The following is a 20,167-nucleotide window of genomic DNA, read 5'->3' as shown; positions in this document are numbered from 1 at the left end:
TACCCTTCTTTGGGATGAACTTGCCCTTCTTGAGCCTAAATGGGTAGCTCCACAAGATATTGAGTTAAGAAGGGAACAAATTGAAAAGAAGCACTTTTTTCAATTTCTTCATGGACTTCGCCCGGAATTTTGAACAAGTTAGGGCATCTCTTCTCCATAGAAGCAAAGCCCTACCTATTGAAGATGCCCTTGCCGAGATATGTCAAGAAGAAACTCGACTTGGCTTGAGCATTAAGAGTGATGAAGTGTTGGCCGTTACTAGGCCCGGATCGAATGTTAAAGCATATAGACCTCCCCATTTTAACAAAAATAGTAATGGGCCTAGAAAGGGAATAATATGCCATTATTGTAATGAACCGGGACACATTAGACCGGTTTGTCCAAAACTTAAAGGAAAGGTAGCCGCAGTTGGAGAAAATTCTCCAAAGAAGGAAGAAGGTACCAAAGAGGGAGATATCAAAGAAACTCTAAATCACATCTCCGAAGTTCTCCAACATCTTCTCAAGACTTCTCCTTCAACATCTGGAGCCGCCATCACCTACTCTTCATCACCTCCAGGTATGTGGATACTAGACTCTGGTGCTTCTTTTCATATGACATCTCATAAAAACTCTCTTTCAAATGTTTTTTCCGAACCCATGTCCTCCTATGTTTCAACGACCGATGGAATATCATTGAAAATTGAAAGTATTAGAACACTTGACTTCAAAAATTCTCAAAACTTTTTTGTTCCTAAAGTAAGAATCGTTCCAAAAATTAATTTAAATCTTTTTTCCGTTTCCCAAATCACCGATCATGGATGACAAGTCTCTTTCTCACCTAAAGATTGCACCGTGCAGGATCTCCAATCAGGGAAGCTGATTGGGCAAGGCCATAGAAGGGGTGATCTCTATTTTATGGACTTTTTGACGCTTCCATCTAAGTCATCTTGCAATCTTGTAAAAGACAAAAGTATTGGAATTGGGCATGAGAGACTTGGTAATCCAAATTTTGTAAAAATGTCTTTTTTTCCGTTTTTGAACAATACTTGTAAAGACAATCACATGACTTGTAAAGATTGCATTTTTGGGAAATCTAAAGCTACTCCATTTCCTCAAAGAAGTTATTTTACCACTCGGCCATTTGAGCTTGTTCATTCCGATGTGTGGGGACCCTCCCCTATTTTGTCTAAAGGAGGTTTTTCGTATTATGTGGTCTTTATTGATGACTTCACTCGATTTACGTGGATATACTTCCTAAGTCGCAAATCCGAAGTCTTCTCCTTCTTTAAAGAATTTCATGCAATGGTTAAAAATCAATTTTTGGGAAATCTATCTATTCTTAGATCCGATTCGGGAGGTGAATATATGTCTAATGATTTTCAAAGTTATTTAAAAGAAAATGGAATTTGTCATCAACGTTCTTGTCCTAACACTCCGCAACAAAATGGTCTTGCGGAAAGAAAGCATAGGCACATAATAGAAACGACAAGAACGTTATTGATTTCAAAAAATATCCCAAAATCCTTTTGGGCCGAAGCGGTTCTGACCTCCACATATCTCATCAATAGAACCCCCTCATCCTCTTTGAAAAATCTTTCTCCATTTGAAAAACTTTACAATATGTCTCCCGATTATAAAAGATTAAGAATTTTTGGATGTAAATGATTTGTTCTAACTTGCAAAAATGATAAACTTTCTCCTAGAGCTATTGAATGTATCTTCTTAGGATATCGATGTTTTGACATGCTTAAGAACAAACTTTATATCTCAAAAGATGTCACATTCCTCGAAGAAGAAAATGGTTTTTCGCACCAACCAAATGAAAATATTGACTATTCCTTCTTATTTGACTTGCTACCTCAAGAAAACATCATAGATGATCATGTTGATCCTAGTGAACCTCTTAATGAAGATCTTTTTGAACATCCAAATAATGATCAAAACTTAGAAGAAAATGTTTCAAGACAAATACAAGTCTACTCTAGAAGGAATGAAAGAAATCCCCCTTGTGCCCTTGAAAAATTCTCTCAAAGTGAGTCGATCGAAGAGACCTCTCAAAGAAGATCAAATCGTATTCCCAAGATACCAAATAGATTTGTTTCTTATGATTCCTTTTCTCCTAATTTTCGAGCATGCCTACTTGCTCTTCACTCCTTTCATGAACCATCTCATTACAATGATGCTAAACAATATGCTCATTGGAATGAAGCTATGGAACTTGAACTTAATGCCCTTAAAAAGGCGCAAACTTGGGAAATCATTGATCCTCCCAATGGCAAGAAACCCATTGGATGTAGATGGGTTTTTAAGGTAAAAACTAAGAGTGATGGTTCATTAGAAAGATATAAGGCTAGTTTGGTAGCCAAGGGATATGCCCAAGAGTATGGGGTAGATTATGATGAAACTTTTGCCCCAGTTGCTCGAATGACTAGTGTTCGAGCCCTTATTGCTATAGCCTCTGTTAAAAAATGATCAATCTTTCAACTTGATGTCAAAAATGCCTTTTTGAATGGTAATTTAAATGAAGAAGTTTATATGGAACCGCCTCCAGGTATGAATTTAGATGGAAAAATTTTGAAATTAAAAAAGGCCTTATATGGACTTAAGCAAGCTCCTAAAGCTTGGTATGACAGGTTTAGTAATGTTCTAATCAATTTAGGTTTTTCTTTTTGATATACTGACACTGCTCTTTTTGTTAAAAGGACAGGTGACTCCATTATTATGCTTCAGTTGTATGTTGATGATATGATCATCACTGGGAATGACAAAAAGGGAGTAAATGATGTTAAGTCTATATTAAAAGATACTTTTGATATGTCTGATCTTGGTTTTTTTTAGATATTTTTTAGGAATTGAAGTGGCTTATTCCGCGCGTGGATACATCTTATCTCAAATGAAATTAGCTGCAGAAATTTGTACCAAATCAGGAATATCCGATGAAAAGAAAGTTGAGACTCTCGAAGTTATCAATTCGAAACTAAGACTTGGAGATGGTGTTCTCCTTGAAGATCCAACCCCCTACCGTCAATTAATCGGATCCCTCACCTATCTATCTATCACACGTCCAGACATAGCTCATGCGGTTCATGCAGCGAGCCAGTTTCAACATGCACCTACTTCGGTTCATATGGCGGCCGTAATGAGAATTGTGCGATATATCAAACATACCATCTCCAAGGGACTCTTCTTATCCTCTTCTTCATCTCTTGAATTGACTGCTTTTACTGATGCTGACTGGGGAGGAAATCCCAATGATCGTATCTCAATTACGGGTCTTTGCATTTTTTTATGTGAATCTCTCATCTCGTGGAGATGCAAGAAGCAGCAGAAGGTCTCACTATCATCTACTGAAGCTGAATATCGGGCTATGGCGATGACAACCATGGAAATTGTGTGGCTCAGAAGTCTCCTTGGTGATATGGGTGTTCTCATTTCCACTCCCACCAAGCTCTGTTGTGATAACAAAAGTGCGATATACATTGTCAGCAATCACACCTTTCATGAGCGGACCAAGCATATCGAAATGGATTGTCATTATGTTCGAGACGAATATCTCAAAGAAACCATCACATTGCCATATGTCACTTCAGAGTATCAACTGGCTGACTTCTTCACCAAGGCGCTCCCAACTCCACGATTCATGTTTCTTCTTGGCAAACTTTCGGTCTTCTCCTCGTAAAGTTTGAGGGGGCATGTTAAATTATGTATATATAAATATATATATACGTATACTTATATATATATACAAGTATATATACGTGTATATATATATATAAGTATATATACGTGTATATATATATATACATAATATAGTTTTTTCTGTTTTGTATAAACCAAAAACCCGATAGGGGTGTTTTGGTAATTTCCTTGTACTTTTTCTTTTTTACCTTTTTTCTTTTTTCTTTCTTTTTCCCCTTTTTCTTTTTACTTTTTCCTTTTTCAGTTTTTGTCTTTTAGGACCATAAGGGGCCCCACCTATCTAGTCGTTGGGGCCCCAACAGTCATATTTATGACCGTTGGGGCTCCCAACGACTATAAGGGAGCCCCCTTTATGGTCCTCCTTTATGCTCTCCTCCTCTATATAAAGAGGAGGCTCCCCCTTGTAAATGTATGGGTTTTCACCCTTCTCTTTCCTTCTTCAATAATATCCAACTTATGACTTTAAGTCATTTTCACTTTTGAGAGTTTTGTGTGTGCACTTTTAAGTGCTTGTGTTCTTGACTCTTGTGGTCACTCTTTAAGAGTGTCTTTTGCTCTATTGGTGCTTCCGCCTCTTTTCATTACAGATATATCCTTACCAGAACCCTGTTATAGCTTAGGAGTCTTGATATACTAAACATCCAGATTGGACCCCAAAAGGCCTTTTCAGGAAAATGTTTCTGTAAGAGTAGACCTAGAAAATTAATTCTTAAAAGAGCTGGAGAGCCTGGATTGTTTGGATGCCCGTTCAGAAGAACGCGAGGAACATCAAACAAATTGTCAGCTGCAACTTCGAAAAATATTGAAACCATACCTGGGTGACCACTTTGTCTCATCCTGACCTAAAATGGATAGGATTGACAGAATAAGCTCTTCACTAGGAATAATTTCTGCATCCAGTACCGTTGTTGCAATACGTGCAAAATCAAAGCATGCCTTCAGTTAAACAAATACAAAAAATTTATCAGTGTCCGTGTCAACATGCATGCTTCTGGGCACATTTGCATGAGTTTAACGCCTTAACAGTAATGCCACTTACCATATGCAAGACTGCATCCCCATAACATATCAGAGAACAAGCATTGAACATGAACGAAGACCTAATAAGTCCTTCCACATGAAGAGTTCCATCAATTAAGCATCTGCTGATTATCTTGATAATCCAAGATGCAAAGGGTTGCCAACGTGGTTCATCAGTAACATTAACCAGAATACCAGGGCCATCTGCAGGTTTGCAAGATGCTGGAAGGTCACAGAAAGGATCTGGAGCACTGGAAATGGCAGAAAATGATTCACTGAAACACTTTACTGACACAGTAGCAGAAACTGTGAAACTAGATTTTTCAGCATAAAATGATGCCACAGATGTCAAATCTGCAAAAAAGCACAAACAAATTACCATGTTTGAAAAAAGGAAAAAGGAAAAAAATTACAATCACTAACAAAATAATAGCCTGTTCTACACAATGACCGATCATTGCAATAATACCTTCAATTATCAACATGGCATCTAAGAAAAATTGGCGAAATACTTCACGATCTCCAGAACGTAGAAGGGACAAGAGAGATGAAGCAGTCTCAAAAATTACGCCATGATGACTACTAGAAATTTGAACACGAGCAGAACTCATGTATTAGTACCAACTAAATCAGGAATATAGAACTACATCAATCGCAAAACAGCAGTATATTGGCATAGAACTTTTTCCTCAAAAATAAGTTCAAACAGTACTTCCATTAGCTAAAAATCCCACTGCAATGGCATACAACAAAATGGAGAACAAACAAAACCACTTCAAAAGATGACAACTTTCTTTGGTGAACAAATAAAAAAAACTGTCACAAGGACACACATATGGAAATGAAACAAACACAGAAAGAAATTTGTGAAATAAGATGGGGCCAAGTACGTGATTAAATTTGTTCTATGAAAAAAAAATTGAGAGAAAGAAAGAACATTGCATTATTGAAATTTGAAATTGTTTCATGAAAAGATTCTCATTCAAGAATGTATTAAAATAGCATTATGTTTATGTAGGCTACACCATCCCTTCTTATGCAACTGGACATTAAAATAAAATAAAAGCTCAAAATCCATTAAAAGAGCATTGTGCTTGTGTATGCTACATGAGCCCTTCTCAATGCAACTGGCTAAGGTGATTTTGATAGGTTGTGGACTATGTCACATGGGTGCGGGTGCGGGTGCGGGCACGGGTGCGGGTGCGGGTGCGGGGATTCGGCACTTCCATAAAACCCGGGTGCGGGGGTGCGGCAGGGGCAAAAATGTAATATATATATATATATAAAAAGGGGGTCGGGTTTTTTTTTTATTTTGCAGCTGTCAGCTGCTGACAGACAGCTGCTGTCAGCAGCCGACAGTCAGCATATTTTTTTAAAAAAAAAATTCGAAGCCCATTTGGGCAATTTTTTTTTTTTAAAAAAATGGACCTTAATGATCCTGGGTGCGATCAACGCACCCAAAATCGGGTTGACCGCACCCGGTGCCGCACCCGCACCCGCGTCGACGCGGGTGCGGCACCCTCCTAACCGAATCCCTGTGACATAGGTTGTGGATGCAGAGAACCCCCAGCTTTTCTTTTCACACCATTTCCATTGAGTTGCAAACTGAGCTCAAATCAAAGAAAAAAATAAGTGATTTTGATAGGTTGTGAGTACAGAGAATTTTCTAAGGGTGTGCAAGTGGTGTTGCTAGTGGTGCAAATGCTGGAGTTGATGGTGGTTCCCATGACATATTGGTGGTGGAGGAGGAGTTGGTGATCACATTGGCTACTGATTTAGCAAAGCTGGAAGCAGCAGTGACTGAAATAAATAGTAGTCAACTTCAGAGATTTGTGGAGGAGGAGGTGGTGGGGAGAGAGAGAGAGAGCTGGAAAAGGCGCAGGGGGGCAAGGTTTCCAGTTAACAGGGTGATGCTTTGAGATTGTAAAACGTGATGGCACCTTTTTTTCTTTTTAGCAAGATTGAGATATCCCCATAGGGAGAGAGAGAGAGAGGACAAGGTTGTCAGTTAATAAGGTGATGCTTTGAGGTTGTAAAACATGATGGCACGAAAAATTGAGATATCAATATAGGAAGCCCAACTTGAGACCATCTCACTTATGTTAGTGTGATCCTAATGATCCAACTATGTCATTTTATATCATCATGGCGGCTAGCAAGAGTTACCGGAAGCTTCTTAGATAGGTGGGAAGCCCGCTTCCCGAAAACTTGCTTCAGAAGCGGGATACTCCTTGCTTCCGAAATTTGATGGGAATCTTGATTCTCACACGCTTCTCCCATTCTTTCCACACGCTTCAGCTATTCTTCTTATATGTTTTCTCACTTTACTTTTCATGTTTTTTATGTGTTTCCTCTTACGCTTCTCACTCACTTCCATGGTTTCTTTAAATTGGCAATCATCATTTTTAGAATTTGTTAAAAAATTAATTATTGCACTAAAAATCATAAAATTTAATAGTCACTTTTATTTTAGTTTTTATTTGTGTTCCATTTTGATTCCCATACAATTCTTATATTGCTTTTTTAATTCCTCTCTTCCCGCTTCCTATACATTTTAAAATGCATCGCTTCCGCTTCTCGCATTGTTTCCCGCTTCCGCTTCTCGTATTGTTTACCCCTTCTGCTTCCTAGTCCGGCAACATTGTGGCTAGCACATAAATTGAAAAGCTCAAAAAGATAAATGAACACCTAAATCAAATGTTGTAAGCCAAATAGCCTCACTCATCGTAGAAGTCAATAATTTGTATCACTATTGTAAGTGAAATGGAGAAGCAATGCAAGAAGCACAAGCAAAAAAAAAGTCTTTCTTAGGTTTATGTGAAATAGGAAAAGAGAAGAGATTGGAGGGAATTTAGAAGTAAATAGAAAATCAAATCTCCAAAGATCAAAGATGGCAAGAGTCATCAAAATATATGATACTGTCAAGACATCCAAGATTATCTAACCAAAATTCTCATCTTTGAAAACATAGAGTACATGTTAATATAATACTAAGAGAATCTATTATATTGGATACAAAGACAAAAAGCATTACAAACATTGGATATCCAAGAATAGAAAAAAACATTATTCATGAAAAGTATTTAACTAGTAAGCAGCAAAAAACTTTAGCATAGAGATCTACTAATATTCGCCAAAAGTATGCAAAAATGTGCCTGTACCTGTAGTAAGAAGAAAAATTTTAAACACGTTTTCTTATTCATTTAGATGAATTTCTCAAGAGACCCTAAGTTTTATACAAATGAGCACACCTTTTTTTGTTTTAAAAGGAGGCAAAGATAATAACACCAATGTTCGCTCAAATACAATTAAAATAGGAGAACAATAATTCATTTTATATAGGAACCACAGTTCTTTCAATGTGGAAATGTGTTGCCTATAGTGCAAGTGCAATTCCATGTGAAGAAGTAAACTTCCATGTCCCCAAAAGTGTGCCCCCATGACATGGGAAGCAAGTTCCGGAACAAGCTAGTTTCCAGCTTCCAAGGCAGCTTTGGAGGAAGCGAGCTTGCAAAGATACTAGAAGCTTCTAGAAACCATACTCAATGCCCAGAATTAGTAGAAGAAAGAGACACTGTGTTTTAGCTTCTTGCATCACCACCACATAAGAATATTTCTAGAGAAGGAACAATAGCTCTACAAATCCTTAAAAGGTGTGATCAAATGAAATACATCCTAGATAATATTAAGATCAGCCAAACCAAGACAAAATTAGAATGCAGCATTCACAAATGATCTGATCGAAAGAGGAAGCAAATCACACTAATTAAGCAATCTGCCCTGTTCCAAACCAATAACACAAATCTTAATGTCGGGATTTTCTCAAAGAGGGAAAATCTCACGATAACTAAAACTTTTTCAGGAAAATCATTGGAAATGTAAAATATAAATAATATAATTCATATATTCATATAATAAGAAATAAAAATATTAAAAAAATACTCAAAGAAACTTAAAAATTGGTTGTATAGGGTAAATATCCGATTAATGGAGCATATTTTCAAAACAGGCATTAATAGTTTCTGAATTATGTCAATGTGAAGATATCACGATATTCGCAAAACATCGGCAATATCTGTGGCATAGTTTCAAACTTCCACATCGCTTGCCAGGGAAGATAAGAGCAAAACCCAAAAGGTACAGAAAAACACATCTCGTGAAATTGGAAAAGCAAAAAAAAAGACATCAAGAGGACTTCGATCGCACAACGGAAGCTCGAGAGCTAAATCACCTTAGGACCAAGCACAACAAATTCGTAAAACTGCTCAAACAAACAACACTGTCATCCTCAATACACAGCATCAACACTTTCAATTTCCATGCGGAAACCGGAAGCCATCCATTCCAGGTGAATGATCGGGAAGGAAAACATACCGAAAATCAGGCTCGGCAAAAAACGGCAGGATGCGGCCGACGATCGGAAGAGTGTGGGACGGTCTTCCGTTGTAGAAGACGCCCGGGTAGTTCCTTGCCGTGTGCGTCAGTAGCTTGAGGATCGCTATGATCTCCCGCTCCTTTCCTGAAACGATGGAAACGAAAAGGAGTGGGAAAATGAGGCATGGAGAGAGAAGGGAGGGAGAGAGGGCGAAAGACCTACTAAGAAGAGAGAGGAGGTAGGAGCAGATCAGACCTGTGAAGGAAGGGAAGACGTATGAGCGGAGGAGGCTGGGGAGGACGGAGCGGAACCTGGTCTCGAGGGGATCGAGGTCGTGCTGGGAGGGAGAGGAAGACGATGGGGACGAGGAGGCGACGTTCTTGCAGGCGATGCGCTCTCCCAGGTCCTGCAGCAGCCCGAACAGCTCTGCCATGCCTGCCTCTCTCTCTCTAAGTGCAACAGCGCGCGGGTTCTAGATAAAGTGTTTTGGAGGGAGAACTAAGAAGCGAGATGGCCCCGCGACTTGCGTCTTAGCGGGCAAGCTTTTCGTTGTTGTTTTTAAATGAACGGAAAAGTAATGAAACGCCATAGGGCGTTTGGACGTAAGAAAATGATCAGAAGAAACGCAAGTAAAAAAGTACGAGGGCACATTTTATGCAGCGACGCTGCAGGCTCAGCTTGCAGCATCTCAGCTTACCACTACCCATCTCGCATGTCCTCGAGATGGGCGGCGCGGGTGTTCAACCCGTTTGGTTTGCATTTCCCATCGACCACCCATTATAGCAGGTAACCCAAAACGAACAAAAGGAAAAGGGAAAGAAGAACATCACCGGGGAAAACGGGCTCAGCCTCGCCTCTTTTGTTAAAAATTTACTATTATACTCTTATACATATTATAAAATCATATATATATATAACCTTAACATAAAACTCTTTCTCCAATCTCTCTTCTGTACTTCTCCTTGAAGCTCATATTTCTCTCATCTCCTTCTTCTAACAACAGAAGACAGCAGCGACGCAAGAAACAGGAAAACGGTACACCCCCACACTGCCTTGCCCCCATTTGAATCAGGGATGGAGGATATGAAACAAAGAATAAACCAGTTCAAAGGTTAAATCAAAACCCCTGTGAAGATGGAGGGCAAATTTTTAAGACGGGCGGGGGTAGAGACCTTGTCCCCCCACCCCAGTCCACTTTCATCCCTAAACATTACTGCATAGGCTGAATAGCTCCTAACATTGTAGGAACCGTCACCATCCTCTCTTGTATGGTACCTGGTCTTTTTTCTGAAATGAAGGACCCCATTTGAATCTCATTAAGGCTTCTTTGCATAAACCTTATTTTTATTGGGAACCCTCAGTTGACCCATTATCCCAAGGAAGCAAAACCCCTTGAACAATTTCACTCAAAGTATTGATTTCCTAGATAGAAGGAGAAAAAAAAAACAGGATTGTCTGGTTCAATCAGCTGTAAAAGGGGGCAATAGGGTTGTGTGCCTTTTTTAGTGCAGCTTCTGGTTTGATGTTGAAGCCTAATCCATTAAAACTCTCAGAATTATGAGAACTCCATAATTATACCATAGTTGATTTTTCTGAAAATGTTGTTTTTTTTTCTTTAAACAGTATCTTTCTAAATTGAACATTTTCAGAATTTTAGGCTTGATTGTTATGGACCAAGAAAATGCGGCAAGACACCCTACTTAAAGTGGGATTATGCAGACATACATAGTTTGAGGAGAGACTATGAATGAAGTAGGAGCCCCTAATTTGCAAGGGGCCTTGAATGAATGTTAAGGGAGAGGCAACTTTACATGAATAATTTTTACATGAATAATTTTTTTTCATATGAAAAAATTGTTTCATTCTCATTGAAAGAAAAGTGTTTTGTGGGAAAAGACATGGATTGATAGAAACTATTTTTTTTTTAGAGAAGAATTGCAGGAAACTATTGTCAGCTTAGTTTTCTCGTGAAGGTCCTTTCGTACCAGGGTAGAGAGGAGGTACGATGGAACTTATACATTAAAATAGGAATAGGAAAGTAGTGGGGAAACTAGGGTCAGCATGTGCCGATGCTTTGATGTTTGTTTTACCTATGGTAGAAAAGAAGGAAAAAGAGATGTCGGTCAACAATTTCTCATAAAAAACATATAAAACAAACAGGCCCTTATAATAATAATAATGGAGAAATTTAAACTTTTTCATATAACAAGTCTCTCTCTTCTAATTTGATTTTCGCATCACACGAACAAAATACATTTTTTTAATTTTTCTGACTTTCTTTTTCTTTAGGGAATTTTTTTCTCATTTTCCCCTTCTCTTATTTTCCGCCTTCTCTTCTATTCCCCTCTCTTCCTAAATGGACACGATTAGCACACTTTCAGTTGTAATGTGCACTAATTCTAGCCATCTAAATGCATCAGTTGGATCGCTAAGATTTGGCATATGATACATCAGCAGATGCGTCAATCTAAAGAGCATGTACCAAACCCTACAATGTAAAAAAAAAGATTTTAAAAAATATTAATTTATTGGGCATAAACTGAGTCACGCTATGTTGTCAGAATTGGCTGATCATATCGGCAGAAAATTGATGTAGGACAAACTTAAATCAGCTATTTTTCAAATAAATCAAAAAATAGTTTAAAATGGTTTTAAGATATTTTTAAGGTTTTTAATATTATTTTAATATTTTTTGACATGTCATCCTCTGATTAAAAGTTGGTCAATTCAGCTTTGAATCCGTATCGCCCGATTTACTTGGATCGTTTGGAAAACGATTCATGGCCCGAGACAATTCTTACAACATTGGAGCATGTAATTCTTGTAAGAGCCAGGTATGTTTTTTTTTTATGGCAAACTAATGTAAACCCCCAACAGGTTTACAAGAAGACCTACTACTAACAAACAATTAATCTACTTGTAATTAAAGAAATCAAAACTAACACTTCAAATTCAATGAAAATAATTCAGAAAAATGGCAAAGAAAACAAGCAGAGAAGAAAATCATAATTAGGTTCTACCAAAATTTGTCTATCTCTAAAATCATCTATTTATAGATGAAACCCTAATTCCAACAGATCTAGATCTGGCATGGATCTTCATGTGAACCTGTTGCTCCAATCTGATTGGACTGTCATCTTGGCCCCAAGAAACAAGAAATTTAGGCTAGGGTGACAGGCTGTAGGCATGCCTCTGGCATCCCCTCGTACTCCGAACAAACCTCTGAAGAATGCTCACACCTTGGTTAAGTTCTGATTCTGCAACTTGATATGCCCTAGAATTTGACCGGGTCTCCTAAGTGTTTCTGAACCAGCTTTGCTCCTGCATCATTCTCTACTGGCTAGAGAGAATCTGGCTTCAACAAATTGGATTGTTCATGATAGGGATATAGATCAACATTATTAAATATTGATTAGATTTATCAAACTTCTAGCAACTCAATGACAAGCATTATTTCATAAATGCTTAACACTCTAAAAGGACTATATTTTTGTAGACTTAACTTGCCATAAGTGAAAACAGGAAAACACTCAAGATAAAAATAGACCATGATCAAATCATCTTCTACAAAACTGATATCACGGTGATTCTTATCAACACAAGACTTATAGATGGCATAATTCTTCTTAAGGTCTTTCTTGACATGAGAATGGACTTCTTGAATATTGTTTACAATATCCTGATCTGTCAGCGCGGGCTTGCCAACACGATATATTGATGTCAAATCAACCACATGAATAGGGAAATGACCATAAATGATCTAAAAATGGTGATTTTTCAGTGGACCGATTCACTGTGTTGTTACAACCGAACTCAGTTTGGGGGCAAAACCAAATCCCAAGTTTTAATATTGTCCTCTGGCAAGTGACGATCACCGTCCCTCCGACGAGCCTCGACCACCATCCCTCCGGCGAACAAGCAAGCCTTCTCGACCATTGTCCCTCCGGCGAACACGCAAGCCCTCTCAACCACTGTCCCTTCGGTGAACACGCAAGTCTCTTCGTTCTCTCGTCCTTCCGGTGAACACGTATCTCTCTCTGTTGTTGTATGCTTAGATTTTAGGGAGGGATATTCGGGTATGCTTAGATTTTAGGGATTTTAAACCTTATTTTTGCAAATCTTGAGTGAATGCATGCTCAATCACTTGATTGACTACCTCCGTTTAACCATTTGTTTGAGGGTGATACGCACTATTAAATTGGAGGTTGATTTTCAATAATAACCAAAGAGACCTCAAAAATTATCAAGAAAACTAACTATCCTGATTAAAAGTGATAAAACGAGGAAGCCCATGATGACACACTACATCCTTAAAGTAATAGGAGGCCACAAGTGATGCATCAATAGTGTGTTTACACAAGATTAATATAGTCATCTTAGAGAATCAGTCGACAACAGCCAAAATGGAATTAAAACCATGAGTCTTACAAGGTAGAAGTAACATAAAATCCATTGAGATGTGTTCCTAGGGGTGGTTTGGAATGGGTAGGGGGTATAGAGACCTGCATTTTGTATGTTCCCCTTCGAGACTTAACAAACACAACATCTTCAAACAAACCTATCAAAATCATGTCTCATTCTAGGCCAAAAAATAGTGTTGGCTCACAAGAGCATACGTCTTATCCTGACCCAGGTGCAACTTTGATATTAAGAACAACCAGACACAGGGCCGTACCTGTGTTTTATGGGGCCTGAGGCGGAGGAAAAAAATGGGCCCCTTATTAATAGCAGGAGTTCGGGAGCAGGGCCTCAAAATTTTTTGAGCCCCTATTAAAAATGGGCTCCCTAAAAATAGGTAATAGTAGGAGTTCGGGAACAGCGCCTCGAAATTTTTTGAGCCCCCTATTAATAGTAGGAGTTTGAGGGCAGCGCCTCCAATTTTTTTGGGGTCCCTATTGAAAATGGAATCCCTATTAAAAATGGGCCCCTAAATTTTTTTTTGGCCCAGGGGCCCTGAGGCCCAAGTCTCATTGGCCTCTTGACAGGTCCGGCTCTGACCAGAGAGAATAAGCAGGGATGCACACACGATTCCCTCTAAACAAATAACCATCATAGATTTGGAAAGGAAAGTTCAATGGGCATGCATGAGAAATACATTTATCCCAAATGTACTCAAAATCAAAGTCTGAAGGATATAACTCCTGACGACACACTTCAAATCCTATGATGCAAATCGACATGGACGACAAAAGACTACTCTTTTAGCTAAGTGCATATGCTACTTTGTTAGATTGATCTCTCTTATAGATAGCAGACCTACTTAGCATGCCTAGCACTTAACTCTTTTTATTATTGAGATACTTGAGTGCCTAATGTATAATATAAACTATTTATAAATATGATAGTAATGCCAATATCGAAGGGCATGTACTACAACATAAAACTCAATATCATATGTAGTGTAACAATGTTTGGCATCCAATAAATTTTTGCTAAAGAAGGATACATGATGTCGATTCTGAGTCAAAACACCACTAATACCTACATTTAAGACATCACACTCAACCTTAAATTCTAAAGAGAAATCAGAAAGTGCTAGTATAGGGGCATGACTCATCTTGTGTTTGATGTTATCGAAAGTCTTCTCAGTCTCTTGGTTCCACTATAACTTAGCACCCTTAAGACACTTTGTGATAGGGGCTATAATGAAACTTAAATTTTATATGAACCTATAATAAAAAGTGACTACCCCTTGAAAACTATGCTCTTTGCCCAGATTTTATGGGGTTGGACAATCAACTATCGCTTAAACTTTCCAAAGGTTTGCTTGGACACATTGGGATGACACAACTAAACCTAAAAATACAAGATTGGGTGTCAAGAATGAGCACTTCTTGGCATTCACATACAACTTTTCCCTAAGCAAAACCTCTAAGACCTACCTAAGATGAGAAACATAAACAGATTTACTAGAGTTGTAAACTAAGATGTCATCAAAATAAACTACTATAAACTTGCCTAAAAATGGTCAAAGCACCTGAGTCAAAACATTCATGATTGTACTAGGTGCATTTGACATACCAAAAGGCATCACTAGCCACTCGTATAGGCCATCTTGAGTTTTGAAAATCATTTTTCACTCATCTCCTTCGCGAATGCGAACTTGATGGTAGCCATTCTTTAACTCAATCTTCAAGAAAACTATTGAGTCAACTAGTAGATCAAGCATGCCATCTAGCCGAGGAATTGGGAATTGACATTTGATAGTTATCTTGTTGATCGCTTGACTGTCAACACACATACTCAAACTCTCATCCTTCTTTAGAATAAGCAAAGTTGGCACTACATAGGAACTCATACTCTCATGAGTAAAGCCCTTGCGTAGGAGCTTCCCCACTTGCCACTGCAACTCAATACTCTCAGTAAGATTCATATGATACATAGGCAAGTTAGGAAGACTAGACCTTGGGATCAGGTCAATCACATGTTGAATCGACCTCAAATGAGGTAACCCATTAGGCATGATGTCCTGATATTCAGTAATCAGACAACGCACAATAGAAGGGACTTAGAAAACCACAGTGCAAACCTCTTTAGTAATAATGGCTAAATAATAGCCATCCTTATGACAAGACTCTACAAACACCTTGCAAGAGAGGTCATTCAACTCAGTTTCCTTGACTGGCTTAGGAATACTAGATTGGAAAATCTCTCTAAGAGGGAGAAGTTTGATGCTTTTGTCATTGAACCTGAATGAGTATGTGTTCTTTTTACCAAGATGCAATGTTTTCCTTTTAAACTGCCATCACTATAAGAAATTTGACTTTTACTGACACTAAATTAGCGTAAATAGTTGTGCCAATAAATGGTGTTGTCGATGAAGCATATACTGACATACTTTTATAGAGCTAGAAAAAGGACTTTTTTATGCTAAAATAGCGCTAGAAAAAACCTTTTTGGGTTTTTAGGGATTTTATAATGCAAGAAGGTCTTTTCTGTCATGAAAATAACGCAAAAAAAAAAGCCTTTTCTAGCTCTATTTTAGCCCCCCTAAAATGTCTTTTTTGGCACTATTTAACACTAAAAAAGCCTTTTTTTTTTGCTAATTTAAAATTTTCTCATGTAACTTGCTCATATATTCATTTAATAATAAACTTTTTAGACATTTATTCATTTAAAATGAACCTACTCATTCATTTCATTAATTCTGAAATGAACTTGCTTATACATACACTAATTTTTTGCATTCAATATGAACCAACTCTGACATTCATCCATCAATCACCAAATGAACATACTTATACATACATTCATTAAAAAATAAACATGTTGATATATACATTCATTCATTTATTTAAAAATGAACCTACTCATACATATATTCAATCATTAATTTAAAAATAAATGTACTCATATGTACATTTATGCATCCATTCATTCATTCATTCATTTCATTTATTCAAAATGAACTTGCGTATTCATATCCGAAGCCCTAATAGAAATACAATAATTAAAGCATACATATATATACAACTATATATTTTTCCTTTAACCCTCCATAACTCCAGCATTTACGTTTGAAGCCCAGCAAGAAACATAATATTTAAAGTATACATACACACACAACTATATATATTTATTCCTTTAACCCTCCATAACTCTAACCTTCATAACTCCAGCATTCACATTTAAAGCTCTATAGGAAATACAATATTTAAAATATACATATATACACAACTATATATTTCTTTCTTCAACCCTCTATAACTCAAATATTATAACTCTAACCTCTATAACTCTAACATTTACATTTAAAGACCTACATGAAACACAACATTTAAAGCCCTACATGAAACACAACATTTAATGCATACACACACACAACTATATATATTTCTTTCTTCAACACGCACAACTAAAAATGTTTATGCAGAAAGAGGAGATAGTTTGAAAGTTTACATATATATTCAATCCAATATAAAAAATTCATACATATAAATAATTTCATATAACAAAAAAAAATTGTTTCAAATATATACATACCATTTGAAATTTCAAGAATTACATAGAGGAAAGGTAGTTTGAGAAGGAGATAGTCTAAAACTCGAAAGTGCATCATGCTTGTATATGAGGCTTGTGAATAAACATAGATGAAAGAATTACACACACACACACACACACACACACACACACACACACACATATATATATATATATATATATATATATATATATATATATATATATATATATATATAAAGAGAAATAGAGAGTAATGCATTCCTTAAGCCCCCTTTTTTGTTAGGTCTTATTAGGCCCATTTAAAAATCCTAGTTTTAAGTATTTTTTTCATATATAACACTGTAGTTGTAATTTATAGGTTTTGTTTAGTGGGAACGGACTTTTGGATTGCCAGAATCTGACTTGTATACAAGTTTTTTTGGTAATCCAAAGTCAATGACTATAAAGGTACCAATTTTTTTTACTCATAAAAATAATTTTTTTTATCAAAAAACATGATCCAAGAGTCAATTCCCACTAAATCAAGCATGTTAACCACATTGAATAGTTCAGATCTACCATAAAACACTTCAAAACGATGGGGCAAAGTGAGATAGAATAAGAAATGAGGCCTGATATGTTCAGTTCTCATATATATATAACCAAATACAAATTCATGTACAAGATTTAAATCTTTAGTTATATCAACATAGCTAAGGAGCTTGTGAGAAACTTGATTGATTGTTGTTCACCATTCTCAATAATAGCTCATTCATCCTTATGAGCTCAGATTGAAAACTAGTGAGTTGCTTTTGTATTACATCTATCTTCTCACGATACATAGTACTTTGATTCAAGAGTTTTGCTCAACTTAGACCTACACCAAATACATCCTTGTTGGACACCCCCATGTCAAACGTTCGTACACATTCATATTTGTTTGGTCCTAAAATCTAAGAGAGGGCATCCCCTCATGATGGGCCATCCACAAATGCATTTGACATCAAAGATAACTAAGTTATCTTATTGTGGATCCCTCTCAGGTTTTTAAAATAAGAACAAGGGGTTTTCCACTAAAAAATATTTTTTCCTTTGAAATGGATATGAAACCAGATCCAAACATTTAAGAGAGTGTGGGGATTGTTCTTTAAGGTAAAGTGACTTTCCTCCTTCGATGAGCAGGATCAGTCGAATTGAGAACCCCTTGATAACTATTTTTGGAGCGTCGATGTTGTGGAGATTCATACCTGGTATGTGAGACCTATAAGAAAATGAGTTCGATGGTGGAAGCCACCAAAACTTAGGAAAAAAATAACACAAACAATACATGAATGGTTAGAACTATCAAAACTTAGAAAACATACAAAACAAATGAAATATGAATGGAAATAAAAATCGAATCTCACCTCGAACTTAGGTAGCCCTTTCTGTGGTTGATGAGCACAATGGAGCACAAGCGATACTTTGTCTAGGCACAGGCTCTAAAAAGGGAGTGAGACAAGGGTTCTGGGTTCTGGGTTCTAGGCTAGGCTAGGTCGTGTAAAGACAATGACAGAGTGAGAACGTAGAGACAAATGAACTCCATATTCTGAAATAGGGGGATGCCTCTCTATTTTTTTGACAAGTTCAGATACATTTCCTGCATATCTGGGATCTATCTAGATGAGCAACTTTTAAATTAATTAGCTTTGAATGAAAGGCTGAGATTGCATGGATTACCCTAATAAATCATTTTAAAAGGATTACTAGGCTTATCCTAACATTTTGAAAGGCCTAAAATCAATAATTTATGATTTAGGTAAGTTGGTTTCGACCAAAGCATATTTCCCTAGACAAATCAGGTCTGAAATGATAGGTTTAAAACAACTTTCACTATTTTCATTATATCATCCAAAATATAATTGATATTAACATTTTTTGTTTTGTTTGATAGATAACATGTTTATCTACAACTTTTGTTTGAATCTCAAGAATCAAAAATGCAATTTAATAGGCCAAAAACTTGCTCTAAGTGGGTTCAGTTGAAAATCAGGGTCAACCTTGGGTAGACTTTACTATTTTGGTCATAAATCCCTCTTAGAGCATCCATTTTGATCCAAATTTGTTTTATCTGTAAGGTAAGGCATTCTAGAATATTTTTTTCTTTTTGGTAAAATATAAAAAAATATCATATTGTCTGTCAAAATCATGTTGCAATTCAATTTTGCCCTATTTTGGACCTAAAACAACCTTTTTAAAAAATTAGTCCAATATTTAATTTACCCAAGATCCAAATGGGTCAAAATTGGAGTGTCTATAGATGTCCCTCTTTGTTGTTGAGCATGATAAGCCTGGTCGATAACAAAGAAGTAGACACACCTACTTTTGAAAAGAGTGAAAGATTGACTCTAGCAAAGCATTTTCTAAAAGAGATATATGACAAAAGACATAGATAGGTTGACAATTGACGATTGATGTTAGCTAAAGACATGTACATAGCTTAACACGAGGGTCTCTTTGAGGTGCCTGACACATATAGGTGGAGAGGTCTAGCCAAAAGAGGTTGGTTTGTAAGCTAAGCTAATAACTTGTTCCACACACGGGTTTTCCCTTAAACTCAATGTTGTGAGTGAGAAGTCATGTTGAACTAGGTCAGACAAAGACGAAACAAGTGTCTTGTTGCTTGAAAACACATGAAAAATGGTTGATGATTTTGATAAAGACAAAGACTTTTTTTTGAAAAGATTAAGACAAAGACAACTTTTTTGGGGGCAAAAGCATCGAAAAGACAAAGACATTTTGACTTTTTGATGGATGAAATGGAATGATGCCATTTTAGAAATGTGCCTTTGAAAATATGATAGGGTTTATGATGGTTTATGTGCTTGTTAGATGAGTTTCAGATTGCTTCATCAATCTGTGGGACAACCTATAGACCTAATGTTCATCTATTTAAAGGATGGTCATAAGATAGGATTGGGTAGGCACTTTTCCTAATGGTACATGAGATAATTGGGTTCCTAAGAACTATGTCAACTGCAATAAAAACTTGTTAATAACATGCAAAATATATATATGACATGACATGACATGATGATGCATGATGAAATGCTCTTATTTGACCCATTTTGATTAAGGTGATCAATAAGCAAGTTCTTGAGACAAATTTTCT

At 36.8% G+C, this 20,167-nt stretch overlaps 1 protein-coding gene across 1 annotated transcript in view; it reads right to left on the bottom strand.

The window, feature by feature from the left end:
* ATR (Ataxia telangiectasia-mutated and RAD3-like protein) overlaps positions 1–9,508 on the bottom strand; it is a 32,906-nt gene extending 23,398 nt beyond the window's left edge. Inside the window, exons 1-5 of the mRNA XM_090000679.1 lie at positions 9,331–9,508; positions 9,075–9,219; positions 5,170–5,282; positions 4,720–5,054; positions 4,495–4,616 (exon numbers count right to left, since the gene is read on the bottom strand). Of these exons, the coding sequence (XP_089856805.1) occupies positions 4,495–4,616; positions 4,720–5,054; positions 5,170–5,282; positions 9,075–9,219; positions 9,331–9,508 (893 nt within the window). The remainder of the gene's footprint in view (positions 1–4,494; positions 4,617–4,719; positions 5,055–5,169; positions 5,283–9,074; positions 9,220–9,330) is intronic.
* Between the last annotated feature and the right edge of the window lie 10,659 nt (positions 9,509–20,167).

The sequence above is a fragment of the Nuphar pumila genome, chromosome 3 (genome assembly GCF_984573655.1).
Source record: "Nuphar pumila chromosome 3, dmNupPumi1.hap1.1, whole genome shotgun sequence".
NCBI classification, from domain to species: Eukaryota; Viridiplantae; Streptophyta; class Magnoliopsida; order Nymphaeales; family Nymphaeaceae; genus Nuphar; species Nuphar pumila.
This window is presented reverse-complemented; position numbering and strand designations above follow the sequence as displayed.